General features: G+C 38.6%; 1 protein-coding gene across 13 annotated transcripts in view; it reads right to left on the reverse strand.

The window, feature by feature from the left end:
• PEAK1 (pseudopodium enriched atypical kinase 1) overlaps window positions 1-26256 on the reverse strand; it is a 306788-nt gene that overhangs the window by 16837 nt on the left and 263695 nt on the right. For all 13 annotated transcript variants that reach the window (XR_007128693.1, XM_047737419.1, XM_047737416.1 and 10 more), the window contains one exon: window positions 10758-11503. Coding sequence is in view for 12 of the 13 variants with exons in the window: in XM_047737419.1 (XP_047593375.1) it covers window positions 10758-11503 (746 nt within the window). In the remaining variant the exon portion in view is untranslated. The remainder of the gene's footprint in view (window positions 1-10757; window positions 11504-26256) is intronic.

The raw sequence follows: 26256 nt of genomic DNA on the forward strand, positions 1-26256 counted from the left end.
TTTAAGGAGAAATGTTTACATCTTTGAAGTAATGACAAAGAAAGCATGTAAGTGCAGAACCTATCTAGATACACTCAGACCAGTACCCAATATTAAGGAATAATGAGTGATCTAAAAAAAATGTTGAGCAGTAATTTTCCATTACTGTTAATAAGAATAATGCATAATTTTATACATACTTTAGATACAGTTTATATACTGTATACTGTATACAGTTTATATACTGTACTTTTTATACAGTTTAGAAAGGAGTTTCACCACATTAACACATGTGCGTTATAACAATCTTATTATGAGGTAGGTAGAGCAGTTAGTATCCATTCATATGATAACCAAGAGAGGTTACCTGACTTACTTGGAGATACACAGAGACTGATTCAGAATTTGGACCCATGTCAGCTTACTCTAAATCAACTCTTCTTTATTATGTGTTGTGATGTCTTTTAGTTTAAGATCAATAGAACTACTAAAGCTGTTGAATGAAAACCAGAATAATGCTATGGACTGAACTGTGTCCTCCCTACATTTGTATGTTGAAGCCCTAACCCCTAAATGCATTGTACTCTTTCCCTCGCTCTCACTCCCCACATAAGACACAGTGAGAGGGCAGCTGTCTACAAGCCAGGAGGAGAGCCCTCTAGTCTCCAGAACTGGGAGAATGGACATTTCTGCTGTGTAGCCATCCAATCAGTCTGTGGTGTTTTGTTATGGCAGCTTGAGCAGACTAAGATTTGGGTCCCGAGAAGTGGAGTACTACTATAATAAATACCCACAAATGTAGAAGCAGCTTTGGAATTGGATAGAAGCTGGGAGAGTTTTGAGATCCATGACAGAAAAAGCTTAGATAATCATGAATAGACTATTGCAAAATATGAACATTAAGGGTGATTCTGGTAATGAATCAGACAGAAATGAGGAACATGTTATTAGAAAATAAGAGAAGTGATAAAAAACAAATGACAAAGACCTTGGCTAAGCTGTTCTAGTATTTTATGGAAGGCAGAACTTGTGAGTAATGTAATTGTGTATTTGGCAGAGAGATTTCTAAGCAGAGTGGTGAAGGAGCAGCTTGTTTCCTCCTAACTGCTTATAGTATATATGCAAAAGGGGAGACAGAAACCGAAGAAGGAATTGTTAAGCAAAAAGGAACCAAGACTTGAAGATCTGGAAAATTCTAAGCCTATCCATACTGCAACAAACAATAAAGCTAATTCTAAAAAGAATTCTAAAAGCACGTTGAACAGCCATTTGTCTAAAGAGATCAGGGGTGTGACTCCTGGCCTTAATCAGTCATCTCAGGAGAAGCCAGAAATAGAAAGAGGATTCTCCCAGCAAAGACACTGCCAGTTGGAGCTAAAGGGAAAGAGAAAGCAGGATGGAATGAAGGAAAGCTGTTGGACTTCTTGGATTCTACAGGACTGGTCCACAGAGCTATTCAGCTGTGAAAGGGCACTATTTTGTAAGGAAAGGGAAGAATGACCCTGAGGGTGTTTCAGAGTTTGTCAGGGCTTATTACTCCCATCACAAACCTAAGAGATAAGGCTGTTTCCTTTTGGGTTTCAAAGGGTAGGGCTGCCTCTCCAGATTTGGAAAGCCAGGATGACCAGCACCTCAGGGGTAGGCTACCCTAGCAGGGAGCCATGTAGATGGTCCCTCACAGAGGGCAGTGTAGGCAGGGCCCTTACCAAGAGCCAAAGGAACAGGGTGTTTAGAGCCATGGGAGTGATGATGCCACCCCAGTGGACCTGGAGGGTAGAGTGCTGAATCAAAGAGGATTATCTGTGAGCCTTCGTATCTAATGGAATTTATCTTCCTAGGTTTTGGATTTGCTTGGGATCCATCACCCCTTCCTTCCTTCTGATTTCTCCCTTTCAGAATGGGACAATCTTATTGCATCGTTGCACTTTTTAAAAAATTGAAATATAATTAACATAGTGTTATATTAGTTTCAGGTGTACAATATAATGATTCAACAATACTATGTATTACTCAGTGCTCATCACTACAAGTACACTCTTAATTCCCCTCACCTATTTCATCCATCTCCCCATGAAGCTCCCCTCTGGCAACTAACAGTTCATTCTCTGTATTTAAGAGGATTTTTTTTTTTTCTCTTTCATCATTTGTTCATTTGTTTTGATTTTAAATTCCACATATGAGTGAAATCATATGATATTTATCTTTCTCTGACTTATTTCATTTAGTGTTATACCCTCTAGGTCTATCCATGTTTTACAAAATGTCAAGATCTCATTCTTTTCTAGGCTGAATAATATTCCATTATATTCCATCCGTGTATATATACATCTTCTTTATCCATTCATCTATTGATAGACACCTGGGTTCTTTCCATATCTTGGCTATTATAAATAAGGCTGCAGTAAACACAGGGGTACAGAGATCTTTTCAAATTAGTGTTTTCATTTTTTTTGGCCACCACTGTATTTTGGAAGCACATAACTTGTCTAGTTTCATAGGGTCATAGCCTAGAGAGGAAATCTGAGAGGAATCAGACCCCGAGTTACACCCATGCCTGATTTAAGTGCTATTTAGATAAGACTTTGGACTGTAGACTTTAGAGTTGATGCTGAAATGATTTAAGATCTTTGGACCTATTGGGATGAACTGAATATATTTTGCATGTGATAAGAACATGAATTTGGGGGAGTAAGGAGCAGAATGCTACAGACTGAATTCTGAGTCCTGAAAATTCATATGTTGAAGTGCTAACCCCTGAGATAGTCTGATTTATAAGACAAGATCAATATATATATTTCTCCAATATATTTGGTCTTCATTCATGGTTCCTGACTCACAGCAACCCAAACCCTTGGAATTTCATAAGTATTGAGAGTGACAAAGGTGTCTCTTGTTATGTTAATAAAGTGATTTTTGGATCCCATTAGGGATGGGGGCTGGTTGCCAGGGGAACCAACCACGCACATAATTGAAGCATTGGAATTTGCAGCCCCTTGGGACTTCCAACCTCCTCTGGAAAGGAAGAATGCCTGGAAGTTGAATCAATAGCCAATCACCAATGATTTAATCAATCATGAAGTCGCCACAAACCCCCAAAAGGATAGAGTCTGAAGAGCTTCCAATCTGGTGAACACATGGAGATTTGGGGAGTGTGGTGTACAGAGAAGTTCTGTACCCTTTCTTCATACCTTGTTCTATGCATCTCTTCTATCTGGCTGTTCTTGAGTTCTATCCTTTTCTTTCTTTCTTTCTTTCTTTCTTTCTTTCTTTCTTTCTTTCTTTTTTAAAGATTTTATTTATTTATTTGACAGAGATCACAAGAAAGAAGGCAGAGAGGCAGGCAGAGGGAGAGGGGGAAGAGAGCCCGATGCGGGGCTCGATCTCAGGACCCTGAGATCATGACCTGAGCCGAAGGCAGAGGCTTAACCCATTGAGCCACCCAGGGGCCCCAAGTTATATCCTTTTCTAATAAGCTAGTGATCTATTAAGTAAGATGTTTCTCTGTGAGCTGATCTAGCAAATCATTTGAACCCAAGCAGGGGTTTGTGGGAATCTTCAATTTACATCCCGCTGGTCAGAAGCACAGGCAACAACCTGGGCTTGTGACCGGTATCTGATGTTTGTGGAGGGGGACTGGTAGATTGAACCCTTGACCTGTGATATATGGTGTCATCTCTAGGTAGATAAGTTGAATTGAGTTGAATTGCAGGACACCTTTTTGGTGTCCAAGAATTGCTTGGTGCTATGTGGGAAGTATGCCCCCACCCCCATTGGAAATTGAGTCCTGGAACATACAATTTAACCCCCAATTGGACCATATCTGAGGATGGGGCCTACAAAAAGGTAATTAAGGTGAAATGGTCATAGAGGAGGAGCCTTGATATGGATTAGTATCCTTATAAGAAGAGACAACAGAGAGCCTCTATCGCCCCCCTTGGCCATGTTAAAGACACAGGGAGAAGGCAGTCATCTACAATCTAGAAAGAGAGTTCTCACTAGAAATTTTATCAGCCAGAACCTTTATCTTGGACTTTCTAGTCTTCAGAACTGTGACAAAATTAATGTCTATTGTTTAAGCCACCCGGTCTATGGTATTTTGTTAAAGCAGCCTGAGCAAACTAAGACAACACCCAAAGTAACGATCTTAGTACTCAATCACTGCAACAGACTTGGCAATTAAGGGGGCATTATCCTTTGGCGTTCAAATTGCTAAATTCTAGCACTGATTTCCTTCTGCAACATTTTAAAGACCTTTTAGTCTCTTCAAGAGACAATCACACTTGTTAGCCTACTCTATATTCCATTAGTATGGGAAGGGATATTTTAAGAAAACAAACAGTAAAAACTTGTTTGTGTGAGCCAACTGCTATTCCTTTTTGCTTACATCTGCAAAGGTAGGGTTCACAGTGTCCTGGTAGTTTATTCCTCTAAGGTTGCACAATCAATTGGGTACTTCTACAAACACCCAGAGGGTCTCCAAATAGACATTTATATTCACCATTTAGTGTAAAACATCCTTTCCCAAACCTGCCAACAAGTCCCAGTATATAACCACTCGCCACCTGTTCTTTGGAGATTGCTTCTGCATCATTACAAGCAAAGAAATCAATACTAGGCCATTGATTTGGGAAAGAGACAAGATTGCACGGCAATAATACATAAAGTTAGTCAAGCCCTACTTCTCAATTGTTTTGAAAGAACAGATAGTTCAATGCCCCATTCTGAAATAGGTACTCATCCTGCATTGGCGATCTTGTAGCAATAAAGGCCCAAGATAGATGAGGCACCATAACCCCAATTGACTTAACAGCTCTTGAGTGCTACAGAGAATCTCAAAATGCCTTTTTAGACTCAACAGTAATGCATTAACTAGAATCCAGCTCCCCTCTCTGCAGTCTATCCCTCAGTTTAATTTAAAAAGTGTGGGCTGGGGCCTAGGGTCACTCTGCCAGCGCCAACAGACAGGTAAGTGGTATGGGTGCTGTAACTGCAGAGAGCAGCTGAAGGTCTGGTCCAAATATGTATTCTGCCATGATAGACAGTTAAGGCAGATTGTTTACCTTATCCATTAATTTACTAAGACACCATCTGGTCTTTCTAAGCCAAATTAACATGTAAAAATCATTTAGATATGTTAATTGGTTTTGAACTAGGAAATAGAATCAATAAAAAGGGACGATGGGAATGAAGGAGAACATTACCTGTTTACCTAGAACTTTGTGTTTTTAAAAACTCACATGCATTAGCTTCCTTGATCTTAATCCCAATCCCACAGATTATCACTGTAAACATCTGAAAGAGGAGGAAATTAAGGCTCTTAAAGTAACCTAGGGAAGACACTATTGGAGAGTGAAAGGAGTGAACACTTACAGGGATTTTTGTCTTCTAAAGATTTATTTATTTATTTGAGAGAGAGAGATGGAGAGTGAGCACGAGAGACAGCGAGAGAGCGAGCTGGCACCAGCTGGTGGAGAGGCAGAGGGAGAGAGAGAAGCAGACTCTCCACTGAGCAGGGAGCCAGACGTGGGACCTTGAGATCATGACCTGAGCCAAAGGCAGACACTCCACTGACTGAGCCACCTAGGTGCCCCTTAACAGGGATGTTTTATTCTCTTTTCGCCAAACAGCCCCAAAGATGGGTACCATTATTATCCTCTTTTAAAGCTAAAGAAATTGAGACTCAGAGTAGCAATTTGTGACAAAGCTACTAAGTAGCAGAGCCAGGACCTGAACCCAGATCTTTTGGACTTTGAAGTCCATTCTTTATTGGGTTCCAGTTTACGATGGCAAGGTAGAAAGATCCTGAATTCACCTCCTCCCATGGATATACTGAGTCTACAGCCACATATGGAACAATTTCCTCTTAAAAAAATCCAAAGGCTGGCTGAGTGATGACTACACATGGGTAAACAAGAAGAAAACCACATTGACATGGGTAGGAAAGAATAGGACACAATCTCGCCATAAATTCCACCCCTGGTGCAGCATCCCATAACAGGGAGGGAAGTCAAAACCTGGAGCTTCTCCCTGAGGAATGAAGGGTTTAAATCCTACATCAGGTATCCCAACCTTTAAGACATACGCTTGAGAGACAAGCCTCCAAAACATCTAACTTTGAAACCCAACAGGGCTTGTGTCCTAAGACCCACGAGACTGTAATGTAGCAGTCTGAGAAACCCCTCTTAAAAAGCCTACCTGCTGGGACTTCCCTACCCAAGAGGCAGCCAATTGTGTCTGGACTTAAAGTGAAGGAGGCTCATCTGCTTATATTAAAGCACTGGTGTGAGGGGCAGACATCTAACATAACACACACATCTAGGAGCCAGCTGGAACACTTTGTCTTTGTCCATACAAAGACTAGCAGGTACCATCTTCATGCTTTCCCTTTGCCAGTCTCCAGGGCACCAGTATTCCACAGAATGGAACTTTTATGGGTGTCTGGTGGCCTGATTCTTATAGCTGTTGTCTAGAGGATACTTCTGGACTGCCTGGAGGTCAGGTGAGTTTGTGTTTCTGGTCCTCTGGGATTGTAATGATAAGTATCACCCAGAAAAAAAGCTTATCCTCCTGTCTGGCACCCTCAATTTTGTGACTACTATCAGGGGACACTCCTAAATCATCTGGTTCTGGCAGCCACTGAGGCTTATGCACATGGATCCCACAGAACTGTAACCAACGGAGAAAGAGTTCTTAAAAACCGACCACTCCCAGAGCAAAGCAATAGGTAACAGACCCCAAGAGAGCTTGGCCTTTCTGTGAAGGAGGCCTATTAGCTAACTAGGGCTTCCAAAAATCTCAGAGAGATGGTGCTATCTTTCCACTCACCCTCTACCAAGCTCCAGAGTGCCAGGATCTCCTGGAAGGGAGTTGTATACACATCCAGTGCCCTAGTTTTTGTCTGGTGTCCCAGGTTATACGGCTGCTGCCCAGAAGATGTTCCTAGATCACCTGGCTTTGGTGGCCGGGAGCCTGCATTCCTGAGTCCCATAGGACTGTGGCAGAGAAACAGTTTCTGGCAGGCTTCTACTCCCAGGGTACTGTACAGAGAGTGGTCTGAGGCACACTTCGTAGTCTTTCTGTGAAGAAGGCCACTTTGCTTGTCCTGGAACATTGGCCTGAGGGGCAGACTTCAGGTTTGGCACATATTAAGTGGCCTAGGGAGCTGCTCTGAAGGAACAGAGGCTATGGATACCATCTTAGTGCTTTCTCTCTGCTTTGCTCCAGCTCACCAGTATCACACAAGAGACCCTTGTCTAGAGCACTGATGTCTGTAACTGCTTCCCAGGGGACACCTCCAGATCTGCTTGTGCTTGCAGGCCCACAGGACTGTATACATTTGCATATTTTTAAAAAGGGATGCCTGAGGGTCTGGCTTCTAGTCAGCCTGAATTTAGGTGCTGAGACTCTCCCTTTTGGGACACTGTTAGGTCTTGGAATATTCTCAACTACTGGGAGCTATTAAAAATATAATAGGCTTCTTGAACAGGCACAAATTTGAGAGATGACAAAGAGCTGGGGCAGGGTTGAATGACAAAGTTCATCTACATGAGACCACTCCTTTATGGCTGAGAGAGGAGGTTGTATCATCTACTGTATGGAAACAGAGACTCAAGGTAAGTGAAAAAACAGAAGGATATGTATCAAATGAAAGAACAAGATAAAATCCCCCAAGGAAAAAGAACCTTAATGAAATGGAGATATGTAATTTACCTGATAAAGAGTTCAAAGTAATGGTCAGAAAGATCTTTACTAAATTAGGGAGAAAAAATGGATGAATATAGAAAGAACTTCAACAGAGAGATGGAAAATATAAGAAAGTACCACACAAAAGCCACAGAACTGAAAAATACAATAACAAAATTAAAAATACACTATAGGAGTTCTGGGGCACCTGGGTGGCTTAGTTGGTTGACTTTGGCTTGGGTCATGATATCAGGGTCCTGGGATTGAGCCCCATACTGGGCTCCCCACTTGGCAGGGAGTCCACCTGTCCCTCTCCCTCTCTCTCTGGCCCTCCCCTGTTCATGCTCTCTCTCTCTCTCTTTCCCTCCCTCCCTCTCAAATAAATAAAACCTTAAACAAATACACTATAGGGGTTCAATAGCAGACTAGATGAAGCAAAAAAAAGGATCACTCAACTCAAAGATGAGGTGGTAGAATTCTCTAAATCAGAGCATCAGAAACCAACAAAAAAGAAAAAAGTGCAGACAGCTTAAGGGATGTAGAAAACAGTATCAAATGGACATTTGCATCATAGGGCTCCTAGAAAAAGAAACGAGAGAGAAAGGGATAGAAATCTTATTTGAAGAAATAATTGCTGGAAAAAAATTGCTGGAAATCTGGGGAAATAAACAGATCCAGATCCAGGAAGCCCGGAGAGCTCCAAATAAGAGGAACCCTAATGAGACCCACACCAAGACAATTAAAATGTCAAAAGTTAAAGACAAGGAGAAAATATTAAAAACAGCAAGAGAAAAACAACTTGTTATATACAAGGAAACCCCCCATTAGACTCTCAGTAGATTTTTTAGTGGAAACTTTACGAGCTAGAAGGGAGTGGTACTGTATATTCAAAGTACTAAAAAAACAAAATAAACCTCACATACACAAATAAACCCACAAAAACCACTACTAAACTGGCCTTACAAGTAACAAGAACACATATTAAAGAAAAATTATCACTGGAAAGGTAACCATATAGTAAAGTTAGTGGATCAGTCACTTATAAAGCTAGTGTAAAGACTGAAAGACAAATAGTAAAAATAACTATGATTACAACAATAAGGGATACACAAAATAAAAAGATGTAAACTGTGACATCAAAAAACATAAAATAAAAAAGAAACCATAAAATGTGTGGATGGAAGAGTAATGATTTTGAGCTTTACAATGGAATGAAACTTAAGTTGTAACAAACTTAAAATAGACTTTTATAGATGTAAGTTGTTATATGTAAATTCATGGTAACCATAAAGGAAAAAACACAAAAGATAAAAGAATATAAGCATTCCACTAAAGAAACCACAAAGGGGGGTGCCTGGGTGGCTCAGTGGGTTGAGCCTCTGCCTTCGGCTCAGGTCATGGTCTCAGGGTCCTGGGATCGAGCCCCGCATCGGGCTCTCTGCTCATCAGGGAGCCGGCTTCCCCCTCTCTCTCTGCCTGCCTCTCTGCCTACTTGTGATCTCTCTCTGTCAAATAAATAAAAAAAATCTTAAAAAAAAATAAGAAAGAAACCACAAAGGAAGAGATCAAGAGAAGAAAGAGAGAAGACCTACTAAAACAGCCCCAAAACAATAAATAAAATGGCAATAAGCACAACCTATCAATAATTATTTCAAATGTTAATGCATAAATTCTCCAATCCAAAGACACACAGTGGATGAATGGATAAAAAAATATGACCCATCTATATGCTGTCTAAAAAGGACTCACTTTCAATATATGGACACATACAGACTCAATGTGAAGGACGAAAAAAGATATTCCATACAAATGGAAACCAAAAGAAAGCTACAGTAGTTATATCAGACAAAATAGACTTTAAAACAAAGACTGCATTAAGAGACAAAGAAGGTACATAATGATAAAAGGATCAGTCCAGCAAGATGCTATAACATTTGTTAATATTTATGCACCCAACATAGGAGATCTAAATATATAAAGCAAACACTAACAGACCTAAAGGATGAAATTGATAGCAATACAATAATAGTAGGAGACTTACATCAATGGATCAATCATCCAGACAAAAAAATCAACAAAGAAACATCAGTCTTAAATGACACAGTAGACCAGATGGGCTTACCAGATACATACAGAACATTCCACTCAAAGCAAAGGAATACACATTCTTCTGAAGTGCACATGGGACATTTTCTAAGAGAGATCATATGTTAGGCCACAAAACAAGACTTAATAAATTTAAGAGGACTGAAATTTTATCAAGCATCTTTTCTGATCACAGTGCTATGAAACTAGAAATTAAATATACAAGGAAAACTGGGAAATTCATAAATTTGTGGAGATTAAACTACATGCTACTGAAAAACCAATGGGTCGAAGAAGAAATCAAGAGAAATAAAAAATACCTTGAGACCAAAGAAATTGGAAATGTAACAAAGCCCATGCTTTATTTATTACATTCATGAAAATTATGCATTATTTACAGTGAATGTAATTGGACAAGAATTCTTGATGTTAAGAGTTTTAGCTTTCTTGAAGAAGTAATTTGTCTAGAATGAGTAATATACAGTTAAGAAATTAATATGTGACAAAATGGATAAGGTGCAGGCTATGGAATCAGAGAGATCTGTGTTTAAATCCCATCTCTCCTAATTGCTAGGTGTGTGACCCTAAGCAAATCAGCTCACCTGTCTGAGCTTTAGTTTCCTCATCTGTCAAATAGGTAAAAAGATCTTAATCTCATAAAATTGATATAAAGATCAAATTATGTAACGCCAATAATGTCCCTGGCACATCAACAAATACTGGTTATTTTTCTCTATAAAAATGTTTCTTCAAGAAGCAGAAGAGTCCTAGAATAGGGGCAGACAAGGGTCTCTTATTTGTTAGAGAATAAAGACAGAAACAGAGTGGAAGGCATGTATTTGTACAAGTAGCCTCTGAAAACAGTCACAGCTTACTATAATATCTGGTGTAAAGTAGATAGATGATCAGTAACTTTTTGCTGAATGGAGGAATGCAGGAAAGAAGAACAGACCCATCCCAATAACAGTGTGCTGGGTAAGATTAAAATCAGATTTATAATATTTTCTTACCTTGACTGCATAGTTATTAAGTGGATCTTTTGCATATGAAGCTGTATAGTAAACTGCATCACCTGCCTCACAGCATGGCTTGTCGCTGGTTAGCCTGAAGTCTGACCAGCTGTCCACCCCAAAACGGAGCTGGTCTTTCTGTCCAGCCATGAAGAGGTCTTCACATTTTATAGCCAGTTTTTTCAAGGCATCTGTATGAAGGCTTCGGATTTTACCCACAACTTCTTCCCGATTCTCAAGTCCTCGATAAAGTGCTTGTCTCTGTGGCTTCTGCATGCTTCGTCCCTGTCTGCAAGAGGGACCACGCCGGCTAGACAGGGACTCCATGCTGTTGGAAAATCTATCCTTAATACTGAGAGTGGTTAAGCTGGAGATACTGTTTGCTGCTGAGGGGACAGGTCTCTCCTTGTGCAAAGGTCTTTCCAAGGAGTCATAAGACTCAATGTCTAGTCCCTTGAGTTCGTAACTGATGGAAGAGCCAGCACTACTGGCATCCCAGTTGGGGTCAATGTCATAGGTGGGATTAGCCATTACACAAAGACTTGTTTCCATGGATTTTTGGAGGTCTTTGGGGATTGGCTCTGTATTGGCTCTTATGATCATTTTCTTTGGCAGTGGGGGTGGCGTAGGTTGGGAAGCGCTAGGTGCTTCTTGGTCTGTTTTCTCACTGAAGACAATGCCATCATCCAAAGTTCCCTTAGGCTGCCGTGGATGCTTGGGTGGTATCATGGCTGCTCTAGATTGCCCTGTATTGTTTTAAAAGAAAGAAAGAAAAACAATAGTTAAGTTTTTATTCTTGTTACATAATTGAAACTCAAGGATAAACAAGTGATGTGGTCATGAGAGTATAAGAAGTCAATGCCTTAATTTAAAATGGTTGAAGAAAATCAACCAAAGACTTTGTTGGTGGGAGCAAAAAAAAAAATGTGAACAATGTCTCATCATTTCCATGCCAGAGAAGAGGGTAATGGGCTTTGTTTAAAAACAAAAACAAAACAAAAAAAAAACAGAATTGAGATTCTCTACTCCTGCCTCCAAGGGTGCTGAATATGAAAGAGTGACAGATACTCAAATAATTTCATTGTGGCAGAGTAGAGATGAAAGCATTTGTGGATTAAGAAAAATACTTGGAAGCATTTTAAGAAACAATTGAAACTAGCAATGGGACCACTAGACTGATGCTCAGAAGATACCATTCTGCTTTTTGAACTTTGTTCCAAAGTTGCACTGTATTGTATTTAGCACCTGTCATTTTCAATCCAACACATATGAATATGATTTCATAAACCATGTTATTTTATTTCACCACAGAGATGGATTCTAGCATTGGTCTTAAACTGGTTTATGTATAAATTCTTGCGATTGGGATAAGGAGAAAAATATATATGAACAGTCAACTGCTGTTCCAAACATTCTTCACAAACTCTTACCATTCTGTTTTATTTTTGGGGGTATATAAACTGTGATTTGAGCAATACTACTTTTGAACATCTCTTACAAGACCTAGTTATAGGACCAATTACTCTGCTTCCTTTCTAGCACTTGCACTTATAAGAAAATAAAATGCAGATGTGTGAAAATGAAAACACAACAATCCAAAATCCTTGGGATGCAGCAAAAGCAGTTCTAAGAGGGAAATATAGAGAATAAATGTCTACCTCAAGAAACAAGAAATAGCTTGAATTAAAAAAAAAAAAAAAAACCTAGCCTGACACCTAAAGGGACTAGAAAAAGAAGAACAAACAAAACCCAAGGGGTAGAAGGAAGGAAATAATAAAGATCAGAGCAGAAATAAATGGCATAGAGACTAAAAAACAAAGGAAAAAAACATGAAACCAAGAGGTGATTCTTTGAAAAGATAAAGAAAACTGATAAACCCTCAGCTAGACTCATTATGGAAAAAAAAAAAAAAGAACCCAAATAAAATCAGAAACAAAAGAGAAGTAACACTGTCACGACAGAAATACAAAGGAATATAAGAGAATACTACAAAAAGTTATATGCCAACAAATTAAGCAACCTAGAAGAAATGAATAAATTCCTAGAAACATATGATTTTTGAAAACTGAATCAGGAAGAAATAAAAATCTGAACAGATCAACTACAAAAAATGAAATTGAATAGGTAATAAAAAAAAAAATCCCAACAAACAAAGTCCAGGATTAGATGGGTTCACAGGTGAATTCTATCAAACATTTAAAGAAGCGATAATACCTATTCTTCTCAAACTAGTCTAAAAAATAGAAAAAGCAGAAAGGCTTCCAAATACATGATAATACAAATAAACACGAGGCCAGTATCACCCTGATACCAACAGCAGACAAGGACACCACGAAAAAAAAAGAGAACTACAGGCCAATATCCCTGATAAACATAGATGCAAAAATCCCCAACAAAATATTAGCAAACTGAATTGAACAATAAAAGATTATTCACCATGATCAAGTGAGACTTATTCTGGGGATACAAGGATGGTTCACTATTCACAAATCAATCACAAATACCACATCAACAAAACAAAGGATAAAAATCATATGCTTTATGTTAATAGATGCAGAAAAAGCATCTACCAAAACTCAACATTCATTCATGATAAAAACACTTGTCAAAGTTGGGTTAGAGGAAACATACTTCAACATAATAAAGGCCATATATAAAAAAGCTGTAGGTAACAACATTCACAGTGGTGAAAAACTAAGAGCCTTTCCTCTAAGATCAGGGACAAGATAAGGATGTCCACTCTCACCACCTTTACTCAACATAGTAATGGAAATCCTAGCCACAGTAATCAGACAAGAAAAAGAAATGAGTCATCCATATTAGTAAAAAGTTAAACTGTCACCATTTGCAGACAACATGATACTATACATAGAAAACCTTAAAGACTTCACTAAAATACAACAAGTAATAAATGAATTCATGAAAGTTGCATGATACAAAATTAATACCCAGAATCTGGTAGTGCTTCTGTATACTAGTAATAAGTTAGCAGAAAAGGAAATTAATAGTCCCATTTATAATTGAACAAAAAACTTAGGAATAAAGTTAACCAAAAAGGTGAAAGACTTGTATTCTGAAAACTATAGACACTGATGAAAGAAAATGGAAAGATATTCCACGCTCATGGACTGAAAGAATTGATATTGTTAAAATGTCTATATTACCCAAAAGGATCTACAGATTCAATACAATCCCTATTAAAATATCAACACTATTTTTCACAGAACTAGAATAAATAATACCAAAATTTTTATGGAACCACAGAAAACACCAAATAGCTAAAGAAATCTTGAGAAAGAAAAACAAAGTTGGAGGTACCACAATTTCAGGTTTCAAATTATACTGAAAAGCTGTGGTAATCAAAACAGTATAGTATTGACACAAAAAGAGACACACAGATCAGCAGAACAGAATAGAGAACCCAGAATCAAACCCACAATTATATGATTGATTAATCTATGACATAAGAGGCAAAAATATACAATGGGAAAAAGATAGTCTCTTCAGTAAATGGTGCTGGGAAAACTGGACAGCTGTCTGTAAAAGAATGAAACTGAACCACCTTTTAACACCATACATAAAAATAAACTCAAAATGAATTAAAGACCTAGATGTGAGACCTGAAACCACAGAAATCCTAGAAGAGAAAACAGACAGTAATTTCTTTGACATCAGCTATAGTAATTTTTTTCTAGATACATCTCCTAAGGCAACAAAAGCAAAAACAATATACTGGGACTACATCAAAATTAAAAAAAAAAAAAAAATCTTTTGCACAGCACAGGAAACCATCAACTGAACAAAAAGGCCACCTACCAAATGGGAGAAGATATTTGCAAACGATATATCTTCTAAGGGATTAATATCCAAAATATATAAAGAACTTATCCAACTCAACAACAACAAAAAAAAACAAACAATTTAACTAAAAAATGAGCAGAGTACCTGAATAGATAAAGAAAACATACAGATGGCCAACAGAGACGTGAAAAGATGCTCAACATCACTAATCATCAAGGCAATGCAAATCAAAACCCCAATGAGGTATTACCTTACACCTGTTAGAATGGATAAAACAAAAAAGACAAGAAATGACAAAGTGTTCCTGAGGATGTAGGCAAAACGGAACCCTCATGCACTGTTGGTGGGAATGTAAATTGGTATAGCCACTGTGGGAACCAGAATGGAGATTCCTCAAAAAAATTAAAAATAGAAATACCATATGATCTAATAATTCCACTTGGGTATTTAACCAAAGAAAACTAAACATAAAAAAGGATAAGGTTTTGCCATTTGAGATAGCAGGAATGGACACAAAGGTATTAGGCTAAGTGAAATAAGACTGAAAAAGACAAATTACATATAATTTCATTCATTAGTGGAATCTAATCCTCCCCGAACAAACAAAAAACCCAAATGAATAAGCAAACAAAAGGCAGAATGAGACCTATACATATAGAGAACAAATGAATGGATGCCAGTGGGGAGAGAGGTAGGGGTCTCGGCAAAGTGGGTGAAGGGGAATGGGAGATAAGTGGGAATAAGTCGAGGAACAAAGGCATGGCAAAAAGAATATAACCAAAGCTCTTAAAACAGTGATGTATGGGGGTGCCTGGGTGGCTCAGTTGGTTAAGCGACTGCCTTCAGCTCAGGTCATGATCCTGGAGTCCTGGGATCGAGTCCCGCATCGGGCTCCCAGCTCCACGGGGAGTCTGCTTCTCCCTCTGACCTTCTCCTCGCTCATGCTCTCTCTCACTGTCTCTCTCTCTCTCTCAAATAAATAAAATGTTTAAAAAAAACAAAACAAACAAACAAAAAAAACCAGTGATGTATGGTGACAGAAGGTAGCTACACATGTGGTAATGTATAAACAAATACACCTGTGAAAAATGACATCTTTTCGGCTTATTGTATAATGGGGAGAGACATTAGTTTTTTAAAGGCAGAGAAATATGCCATGGAACTTTTATAAAAGTTATTATAATTAGTAAAGTTATTAAAATGAGGCCTACTGAGAAAGAGTATAATGCTCTGTTATGGGATGAATTATGTCCTCTCTTCCAAAACGTTGAAGTCACAACCCCTGGTGCCTGTGAGTATAACCTTATTTAGAAATAGTCTTTGCAGAGGTAATCAAGTTAAGATGAGGTCATTAGGGTGTACCTTAATCTAATATGACTGGTGTTCTTATAAAAAGAGGAAACGTCATATAAAAAGAGACAAAAGGGAAAACACCATGTGGTGAAGAGGCAGAGAATGCAATAATGCAGCTGCAAGCCAAGGATGTCAGGAATTGAGGGCCACCCCCAGATGCTAGCGAGAGGTGAGGAAGGATTCAATCCAGAGCCTCAGAGAAAGCATGGCCTTATTAACACCTTGATTTCAGACTCCTACCTCCAAAACTGCTGAGGGAATAAATTCCTCTTGTTTTAAGGCACCCAGGTTATGGTACTTCATTACAGTAGCCCTAGGAAACTAATGCATGGGCCGACTGATGGTCAGGTAGAATAGAAGGCACCAGATGGTTCTGAGGCTGATAATAAATAAAGATGGTGGTTTATTAAAATCATGTAGCAATGCCTAGGATGGGCACCAATATAAACTATGATTGCACTAACAACATATTCCATTTCCTATTCATGCCACTCTCTCCAAGAACACCTAGAAATGAGGAGAGAACTATGACAATACACATAGCAAACCTAAGGACCACCTTTCTCCACCAATGGCATTTGGTAAATAAATACTTTTTACAAGGAAGAGAGCTATAATACATATAAACAACAACAACAAAAAATGTGTGTGTGTGTGTGTGTGTGTGTGTGTGTGTGTGTAGCATAAGAATTAGAGAGACAAAGAATATGAGAATGCTAAGAGGGCCAGGACTTTGCTTGATACATCATTGTGTCCTCTATGTCAAGACAGGGCCTGGATATAAAAGATGCTCAATCAGTGTTTCTTAGGGTGCCCGGGTGGCTCAGTCAGTTAAGCATCCAACTCTTGATTTCGGCTCAGGTCATGATCTAGGGGTCCTGGGATTGAGCCTTGCCTCAGGCTCCATGCTCACAGGGAGTCTGCTTGAGATACTCTCTCTCTCCCCCTGCCCCTTCCCCCACTGGTGCATATACTCTCTCTCTCTCAAATAAATAAATAGATCTTTAGAAAATTAGTAAATGTTTCTTGAATGACTAAAAGTATAAATTAGAGCTGGAAGAGAATAAATTGTAAAATTATAGAGGTACCTATAACAAGAAAAGATACCGAATTAGTAATTTAAAATATTCCCACAAAGAAAGGTCTAAGGCACCTGGTGTATTGATGAACTCTACCAATGTATAAAGAAGAACTAATATCAACCCTGCACAAACTCTTCCAAAAATAGAAGGTGAGGGAACCCTTCCCAGTTTGAAATCTATGAAACCATTATTACCTACGTGCCAAAATCAGACAAAGGCATCACAAGAAAACTAGAGACCAATATCCCTTATGAATACAGACACAAATATCTTTTAAAAATACTAGCAAATGGAATCTAGCAACATATAAAAAGGATTATACACCATGACAAAGTTGGATTTGTCCCAGGAATGAATGGTTGGCTTTAACATCTGAAAATCAGTCAATGGAACACACCATGCGAACAGAATAAAAGGGGACAAAACCTTACATGATCATTTTAACAGATGGAGAAAAAGCATTTGAGAAAATTCAACACCTTTTCAAGATAAAATACTGAACACACTGGGGAAAGGAGAGAACATCCTCAACTTGATAAAGGGCACCTATGAAAGCCCCAAAGTGAACATCATCTTTATTGGTAAAAAACCCCATTATTTCCCCAGTAAGATCAAGAATAAGGAAAGGATTTCCATTCCTGTACTTCTATTTTATATTTCACTGGAGGATCTGGACAAGGCAATTAGAAAAGAAAACAAAAACAAAAACAAAAACAGAAACATCCAGATTGGAAAAGAAGTAAAACCATCTCTAACCAAAGATAACATAATCTTGTATATGGGAAAGCCTGAGGAATCCACAAAAATTTATTACAGCAAATATACCGGTTCAGCAAGGTTGCAAGATCTAAGCTCTATATAAAACAACTGTATTTCTACACACTAGCAATGAAAAATCAAAAAATTATTATTAAAAAACAATTCCATTTACAATATCATCAAAAACAATATAGTATTTAGGAATAAATTTAACAAAAAAAGGGCAAGACTTATACACTGGAAACTATCCAACAATGTTGAAAGAAATTAAAGACCTAAATAAATGTAAAGACATCTTATGTTCACAGATTAGAGACTTAATATGCTAAGACGGAAACAATTCCAAAATTGTTCTGAAGATTTAATGTAATCCCTATCAAAATCCCAGCTGGCTTTCTTGCAGGAATTGACAAAAGAACCCTAAAATTCATATGGAAATACAATGAATCTAAAGTAACCAAAAAATATCTTGAAAAAGAAGAACAAAGTGGGAGAACGCACATTTCCCAATTTCGAAACTTACTTCAAAACTATAGGAATCAAGATTGTATGTATTGTGTGTTGGGGGGATGGGTGAAAGGGATTAAGAAGTACAAACTTTGTTATAAAATAAAGTCACAGAGATGAAAAGTACAGCATAGGAATATAGTCAATAATACTGTAATAACTTTATGATGACAGATGGTAACTACACTTATCTTGGTAAGCATTTTGTAATGTCTATAAATGTTGAATCGCTATGTTGTATACCTAAAACTAATAGTTGTACATCAATCATACTTCAATTAAAAATAAAAGATTGTGTGTACTAAGAATAGAAATATAGATGAATGGACTAGAATTGAGTTATAAAAATAAACCTGTATATTTATGGTCAATCAACTTCCAACAAGGGTGCCAAGAAAATTCAACAGGGAAGTAGTAGTTTTTCCAACAAATGGTGCTGGGACAACCAGATAATCCATATACAAAAGAATGAAACTGAACTCCTACCTTATACTTTATACAAGAAGTAACTAAAATATAGCAAAGATCTCAACATAAGAACTAAAACCATAAAACTCTTAGAAGAAAACATAGGAATCAGTATTTTCAACCTTGGATTAGGCAATGATTTTGTAGATAATGATACCAAAAAGCACAAGCAAAAAAATAAAAAATAAATTGAAATTCATAAAAATTAAAAACTTTGTGCTTCAAAGTACAACTTTAAGAAAGTGAAAAGACAACCCACAGAATGGGAGAAAATATGTGCAAGTCTTATATTTGATAAGAGACTTATATCCAGAATTTATAAGTAACTTACAATAAAAAGATAAATAATCCATTGTAAGTGGGCAAAGGATTTGCATAGACATTTCTCCAAAGAAGATATACCAATGGCCAATAAGCACATGGAAAGACGCTCAACATCACTACCCATTAGGTAAATGCAAACCCAAACCACGAGACACCACTTCACCTCCACTAAGCTAGCTATCGTCGAAAAGATGGACAAGTGTTGGTGAGGATATGGAGAAATTCAAACCCTCACACATTGCTATTAGGAATCTAAAATGGTACAGTCACCTTGGAAAACAGTTTGGCAGTTACTCAAAAAGTCAAACATAAAGTTTACTACATGATCCAGCATTACCAGTCCTGCATACATATCCAAGAGAAATGAAAACATATGTCCACTTGTACACAAATGTTCTCAGCAACATTCCTAACAGCTAAAAAAGAGAAACAATCCATATGTCCATCAGCTGATAAATGGATAAATGAATATTATTCAGGGCGCCTGGGTGGCTCAGTGGGTTAAGCCGCTGCCTTCGGCTCAGGTCATGATCTCAGGGTCCTGGGATCGAGTCCCACATCGGGCTCTCTGCTCAGCAAGAAGCCTGCTTCCCTCTCTCTCTCTCTCTGCCTGCCTCTCCGTCTACTTGTGATCTCTCTCTGTCAAATAAATAAATAAAGTCTTTAAAAAAAAAAAAAAGAAAAGAAAATGTTATAAAAAAAAAAAAAAGAATATTATTCAGCCATAAAAGGAAATGAAGTACTGATACATGCTACCTCCTGTATGAACCTTGAAAATATTATTCTGAGAGAAGCCAGTCACAAAGGTCACATATCGTATGACCCCACTTACATGAAGTATCCAGAAATATGTAAATCCCTAGAAAGAGAAAGTAGATTAGTGGTTGCTGGAGGATGGGGAGAATGGAGATGGAGAGTGACTGCTGTTTAGGGTGATAAACATGTTCTGGAATTAGATACTGGTGATGATTGTAAAATTCTGTGAATATACTAAAGCTCATGGAATTGTACCCTCTGAATCTTACGGTATGTAAATTATATCTCAACAAAGAAAATCAACAATTAATTCTTAGAAACAACTGTAAACTCAGTTTCTAGTCACATCTTTCCATTCCTCTGTGTCCTTCCCATCACCAAGGATGGAGGGGCTCGGTATTACTCGCACTCTTCTTGTGATGACGAGGCTTCCTTCCCGAAGCTGCCCCAGCCCTGTTTTGCCTCAGCTAATGTGAGAAGTCAGAACCATAGTTTATTTACAACATGACAGAAATAGGCTTTATAACAAACCTTTATTTTCTACTTGCTGATCCAGACCTTTCAGAGACGAAGTGTGATGGAGAAGGTTAGAAGCAGTGAGCTGTGCCAGCACCTTATCATCCTTGCTTTACTACTGTGACAGTCGCCTGTTATCACTGTCTCCAGCTTTGCCTCCCACACCACATGGTCATTACAGAGATTTTTTCTTCTTTTTTAAACACCAGAACTGATCAAGGCAGTCCTCCACTTAAACAATATGTCCTTGAGAATTTGGACTTGATCCCGAGGATAGAATTTTCTTGGCTGGAGCACGGAAAGCAAGCCTTTCATGACCCCGCCCTGGCTGTACCCATTATTCTTATAGCATTTCATCTTGCCTCTGAAGTCAGGGCTTCCAACCTGTCAGCAGTGTCTTTAGCACTCTTTGCTTTTTCACGTTCTCTCTCTCTCTGCTCAGGCTAACCCTCTTCCAGGAATGGTTTCCCCAAGACTGACCTCTTTTTCCTCGGGACCTCATATATGTATGTTGTGAACATTTCTCTCCACATTTCTCTCCAACTACTGACAACCCTTGATCTGTGTCCCTGTCGAGATTCCCTACGACTGTGGCTCATTTGTATACTCAGGATCAAGCAAAGAGTTTTGCTGAAGGGAATGGAAGGAGAGAAGGAAAAAAGGAAGGAAGCTGTTAATGTATAAATGAAAAAGCTAGAAACACAGGCTTATTCTTGGCCTTTCCAATGTGGTCCCTAGAAGAAGCTTTATGGATGTCACTGTCCACCCACTCTTCCAAATTAGAGCAAACAAAAATAATCATGGACATGGAAAAGGAACAGATTCCCAAAGTGCTTGTTCAAAAAAATTACCTCAGAACTGGCAAGTGAGACAAAGTCTATCACTGTCCGCAGCTGCTTAGTGCCTATCAGAGGTAGAAGAGGGCTGATCACGCCACTTTCTTCCACTTATAGAATAAAGTCCAAACTCCTCAGCAAGCTGGTCAAGGCTCTCCGTCTTATCTACCACCATTTCTCATCAACATCCCCACACAAACACTTAGCTTCCTGTTCTTTTCATATGCTCCATATTTTTATTTCTACCTCTTTGCTCTAGTGAAGGTGTTGTGTCATAAGCCCAGCTCAGTTGGCCCTTCTCCACAGAAGCCTCCCTACTCCCCATAACCAAACTGGGAACCATCTCTTCTTCCTCTGTGCTCTCTTAGCGCTTTTGTTCTATTACAGCATTTTCAGCCTTTTATAACATGCATATGTATTTTTTTTTACACTTCCTCAGTACCTGGCACCGTGTGAGACACGCAGCCATTGTGCAGTAAGTGGCTGCCAGAAGGACAGAGAGTCAGAAGAGTTGCTCATCATTCCAAAATGAAAATGGACAGCCAAGTCAGCAAGGAAAGACAGAGAATAGTGGCTTCTTTTCCCAAATGGCGGGATATGATCTCCTGGGAGCTATGGAGATTTCCACACGGGAATCAGAAACATTGGCGTGTTAAGATGAAACCATGAGCACTGCACAGCCCATGCAAATAGGTCATGCCATTCTCCCACGTTTAAAAGTGTTTTGTGTTTTTATTTCTTTCCTCAAGAAAGACAAGTTCTCCTAACTGAATTCCAATCATCAGGGTCAGTGTTTTAAAAGCTTGGTATCTTGGCTGTTTTTATTTTAAACTTTGAATCCTGTACATTCCTCTCAAGCCTCTGGGACCAGACACTAAGCTCAGCTTTCAGCAGTCCTGATATAACATCACATACTCTACATTTTTGTGGCATACCAGCTCTCTAAACAGAAAAAAAAAAAATAAGATTGTGTTCTAAATCTTGCCTTGCTATAGACTAAAAAAGTTCTTTTGGACAAATATGTCTAAACCACATTCAAATCTTACTTTTCCCTCTTTTTGAGCTTCCTTACTCTATCTCTTTACTCTCTCCCCACCTAAAAATGTCCTCAGACTAACAGAAAAGCCGTGTCATGTTCTAAAAGCAAATGATGAAAGATGGATTAAAAAGGACTAATTTAATGACACTTTGAAGAAGCCAAAGGTGGTTTAAAACTCCTCAGAAGGAAAATGATTGATATAGGCCTATTAAGACTTACAAGACTGCTTTGGTAAGTAGAAAGGACATAAGAAAAATATTATTTCTAAATATCTGCATTTTATTTATTTATTTATTTCAGTGGGGGTGGTGGTGGTAGAGAGAGCTAGCACAAGCAGGAGGGGCAGAGGGAGAGGGAGAGAGAGTCTCCAGCAGACTCCCTGCTGAATGCAGAGCTGGACACAGGGCTTGATCCCAGGACCCTGAGATCATGACCTGAATTGAAATCAAGTGTTGGATGCTTAATTGACTGAGCCATGTAGGCACCCCAAGATCAACATTTTAAAGATAATCACATACTGAAAAACTCAAAATAATAACTCTCTTGTTACAGAGATCTGCTAAAAGGCACTACCTTTGAAGACACGCTAGGGACAAACCATAGCAAATGTTTGTTTAAGACCTGACAATCATTATAATCTTGGGGTGCTAGGGATTAAGGGCACTTAATGATGACACATTTGGACAGGAGCAGTATGCGAATGAGCATAATTAACTCTTCATTCCCATAAGACAGGAATGTCATGGGCTCCTAGTTGGTCTCTCTGCTTTCAATTGTTCCCAGAACTATCTTTTAAAAATCCTGATATGTCTTTTTATTCAAAAATCTTCAGTAGCTCTCTATTTCCTATAGGTGTATCTTTTACATATATCACTATGACGTTTATATACCATTTATGATCTAGCCTCATCTCCCTAGCTTTAGGCTTTATACATACTCTTCCCTCTACCTGGGATGTTCTTGCCAATCTTGCTTGCCAATCTGACAAACCACCACCCTTCTTTCAAACTCTGCTCAAAATTTAACTGACCCTCTCCCACACACTTTGGGGCAGAGGCTTTCATTAAACCTTGAAATATCTGCATCATAGCAATTAGCACACGGGCTCCTAAAAGTCCAGCCCATGTCTGATTTTCCCAAAGGCCAAGAGTCCTTGAAGATAGCACTGTTTTTTCCAGTGCCAGGAGATAGTTGGTGTTCGACAAATGTTTACTGAATGAACGTATTAAAGCCCAAATAAATGGGACATATTTTTTTCCTTAAATTGTAATTTCACCCCTAATTTTTTTTTCCAGGGCTCATGATAAGTAATGTAGATGAGAACAGGACAAGAGAGAACAAAGGAAGAGACATTCATCTCTAAACTGGGAAATATGCACGGTGGTTTATAAATATAGATGTCACATACCACCGTGCACCCGCCTTGTCAAGTGACTGGGCCATCACTGGCTAAACCTAGCACTCACTGTATCATCTCATTGCAGCAGGACTCAGCAGCTTAGGAAGAAGGGTCCACCACAGTCAATTGGAAGCACCAACTGGCAAACCCCAGGGGACATCAACTTCATGCCAAATGATAAAATGAAGCTGACCTCCAAAGATCACTTTGGGCATACCCTCAAATAAAGAGATACACTGACCACTTTAAAGAATGTCAGTGGTGTAGCAGCTGACAGACTCAATTTTTATAGAATGTAATTTGAAAACCTCTCCAAGAACAGAGATTATTTATTTGGGGGTGAGTTATCTATATAATTCGAATATTGTACTCCCCCAACTAATTCTAGTATATGGGAAACTATTTTTAAATGAAATGTAGCTAAGTTAAAAGGTAGGGACACAGTATATGATTCCTTTTCAAATAGTAGTAATTATATTTTTAGAAAGTACAACAAATGCTCAAATGTTCAAAGCGGTCAATCTCAGGTTTTGGTTTTTGTTTTTGTTTTAAAGATTCAGATAATTAAAAATGTGCAATTCTTTAATCTTTGGTTCAAATCATTAACTTTGGATTGTGTAGAATAACATCTGGCCCATAGAAGTTCCTCAATAGTTATTTATTGAGTAAATGAACTAACGGCAATATATGCTTCAGAATGATTTTTTTTAAAGCTTCTGTTTATGATGTCATTATTCTATACTTAACAACATTAAGGCCAGCAAAGTAATGACACTCTTTTAAGTACACTCACTGCTTAGCATTTTTTTTTAAAGGTTTTATTCTAAGTAACTTCCACACCCAACATGGGGTTCAAATTCACAATCCCGAGATCAAGAATCGCATACTCTACTGAATGACTCAGCCAGGTGCCCCTCACCCCTTAACATTTTACACTGATGATCAATACACTGCCAAAGGAAGTTCTGGAGACAGAGGATTTTCAGATGCTTTCTTTCAGTGTTTTAAGGGTTCAGCCTTAAGGAGATGCCCTAGATAAGTAAGATAAGAAATGTGGAGCGGTGCCTGGCTGGCTGGCTCAGTCAGCAGAGTGTGCAACTCTTGGTATTGAGGTGGTAAGTTCCAGCCCCATGTTGGATGTGGAGATTACTTAAAAAACAAAAAATGTAATCTTGGGGGTCCTGATCTCAGGATCAAGAGATCAAGGCCCGTGACAGGCTCTGAGCTGAGTGAGGAATCTGCTAAAGTTTCTCTCTCCTTCTTCTGCCCTTCCCTGCGCTTGTGCTCTCTCTCTTCCTCTCTCTAAAATAAATAAGTAAATCTTAAAAGAAAAAAGTGATCTTGTGGGGCTATGTAGAAGGATGGCTTATATAACTCTTTGCTTAGGAAACCTCTGGATTAAGCCCCATACAGCCATACCTCAATTAATTATATTTTGCAGATACTGTGTTCTCATTTTTTAAAAAAATAAACTGAAGGTTTGTGGCAACACTGCATCTAGCAAGTCTATTGATGCCATTTTTCTAACAGCATTTGCTCCCTTTGTGTCTCTGTGTCATGTTTTAGTTATTCTTGCAATTTTTCAAACTTTTTCATTATTATTACATTTGTATGGTGATCTGTGATAGTGATCTCAGCAGTGATGTTACTGCTGTAATTTTGGGGGGCACCACAAGCCACACCCATATAAGATAGCAAACTTAATCGATAAATATGTTCTGACTGCCCCACCGGCCAGCTATTCCCTTTTCTTTCTCCCTCTCCCTGGGTCCCCTATTCCCTGAGACCTAGCACTATTGAAATTAGGCCAATTAATAACCTTAAGCTGGTCTCTAAGTGAAAGGAAGAGTTGCACAGCTCTCATTGTAAATCAAAAGCTAGAGGGGTGCCTGGGTGGCTTAGTCAGTTAAGCATCTGACTCTTGATTTTGGCTCAGGTCATGATCTCAGGGTCCTGGGATTGAATCCTGTATTGGGCTTCATGTTCAGTTGAGAGTCTGCTTAAGGATTTCCTCTCCTCTCCCTCTGCCCCTCCCCCGTCATTCTCTCTCTTTAAAATAAAAAAATACTAAATCCTTTAAAAAAATCAAAAGCTAGAAATAATTAAGCTTACTGAGGAGGTATATTGAAAACCGAGGTAGGGTGAAAGCTAGGCCTCTTACACCAGGTTAGCCAAGATGTGAATGTGAAGGAAACGTTCTTGAAGTAAATTAAAAGTGCCACTCCAGTGAACACACCAATGTGGAAAGTGGAATCATCTTATTTCTGATATGAAGAAAGCTTCAGTGGTCTGAAAAAAGACCAAACCAGCCACAACCTTGCCTTCAACCAAGGACTAATCCAGAGCAAAGCCTTAACTCTTTTCAATTCTATGAAGGCTAAGAGGTGAGGAAGCTGCAGAAGAAAAGTTGGAAGCTAGCAGAGGCAGGTTCATGAGGTTTAAGAAAAGAAGCCATCTCCATAACATAAAAGTGTAAGGCGAAGAAGCAAGTGTTGATGTAGAAGTTGCAGTATGTTATCCAGAAGATCTAGCTTCTGGTAAACAACCAGATTTTCAATGTAGAGGAAACAGTCTTATAGTAAAACAAAATGCCATCTCCGACATTCATAGCTAGAGAGGAGAAGTCAATGCCTGGCTTCAAAGCGTCCAATGACAGGCA

The sequence above is a fragment of the Lutra lutra genome, chromosome 7, assembly GCF_902655055.1.
Source record: "Lutra lutra chromosome 7, mLutLut1.2, whole genome shotgun sequence".
In the NCBI taxonomy this organism is placed as follows: domain Eukaryota; kingdom Metazoa; phylum Chordata; class Mammalia; order Carnivora; family Mustelidae; genus Lutra; species Lutra lutra.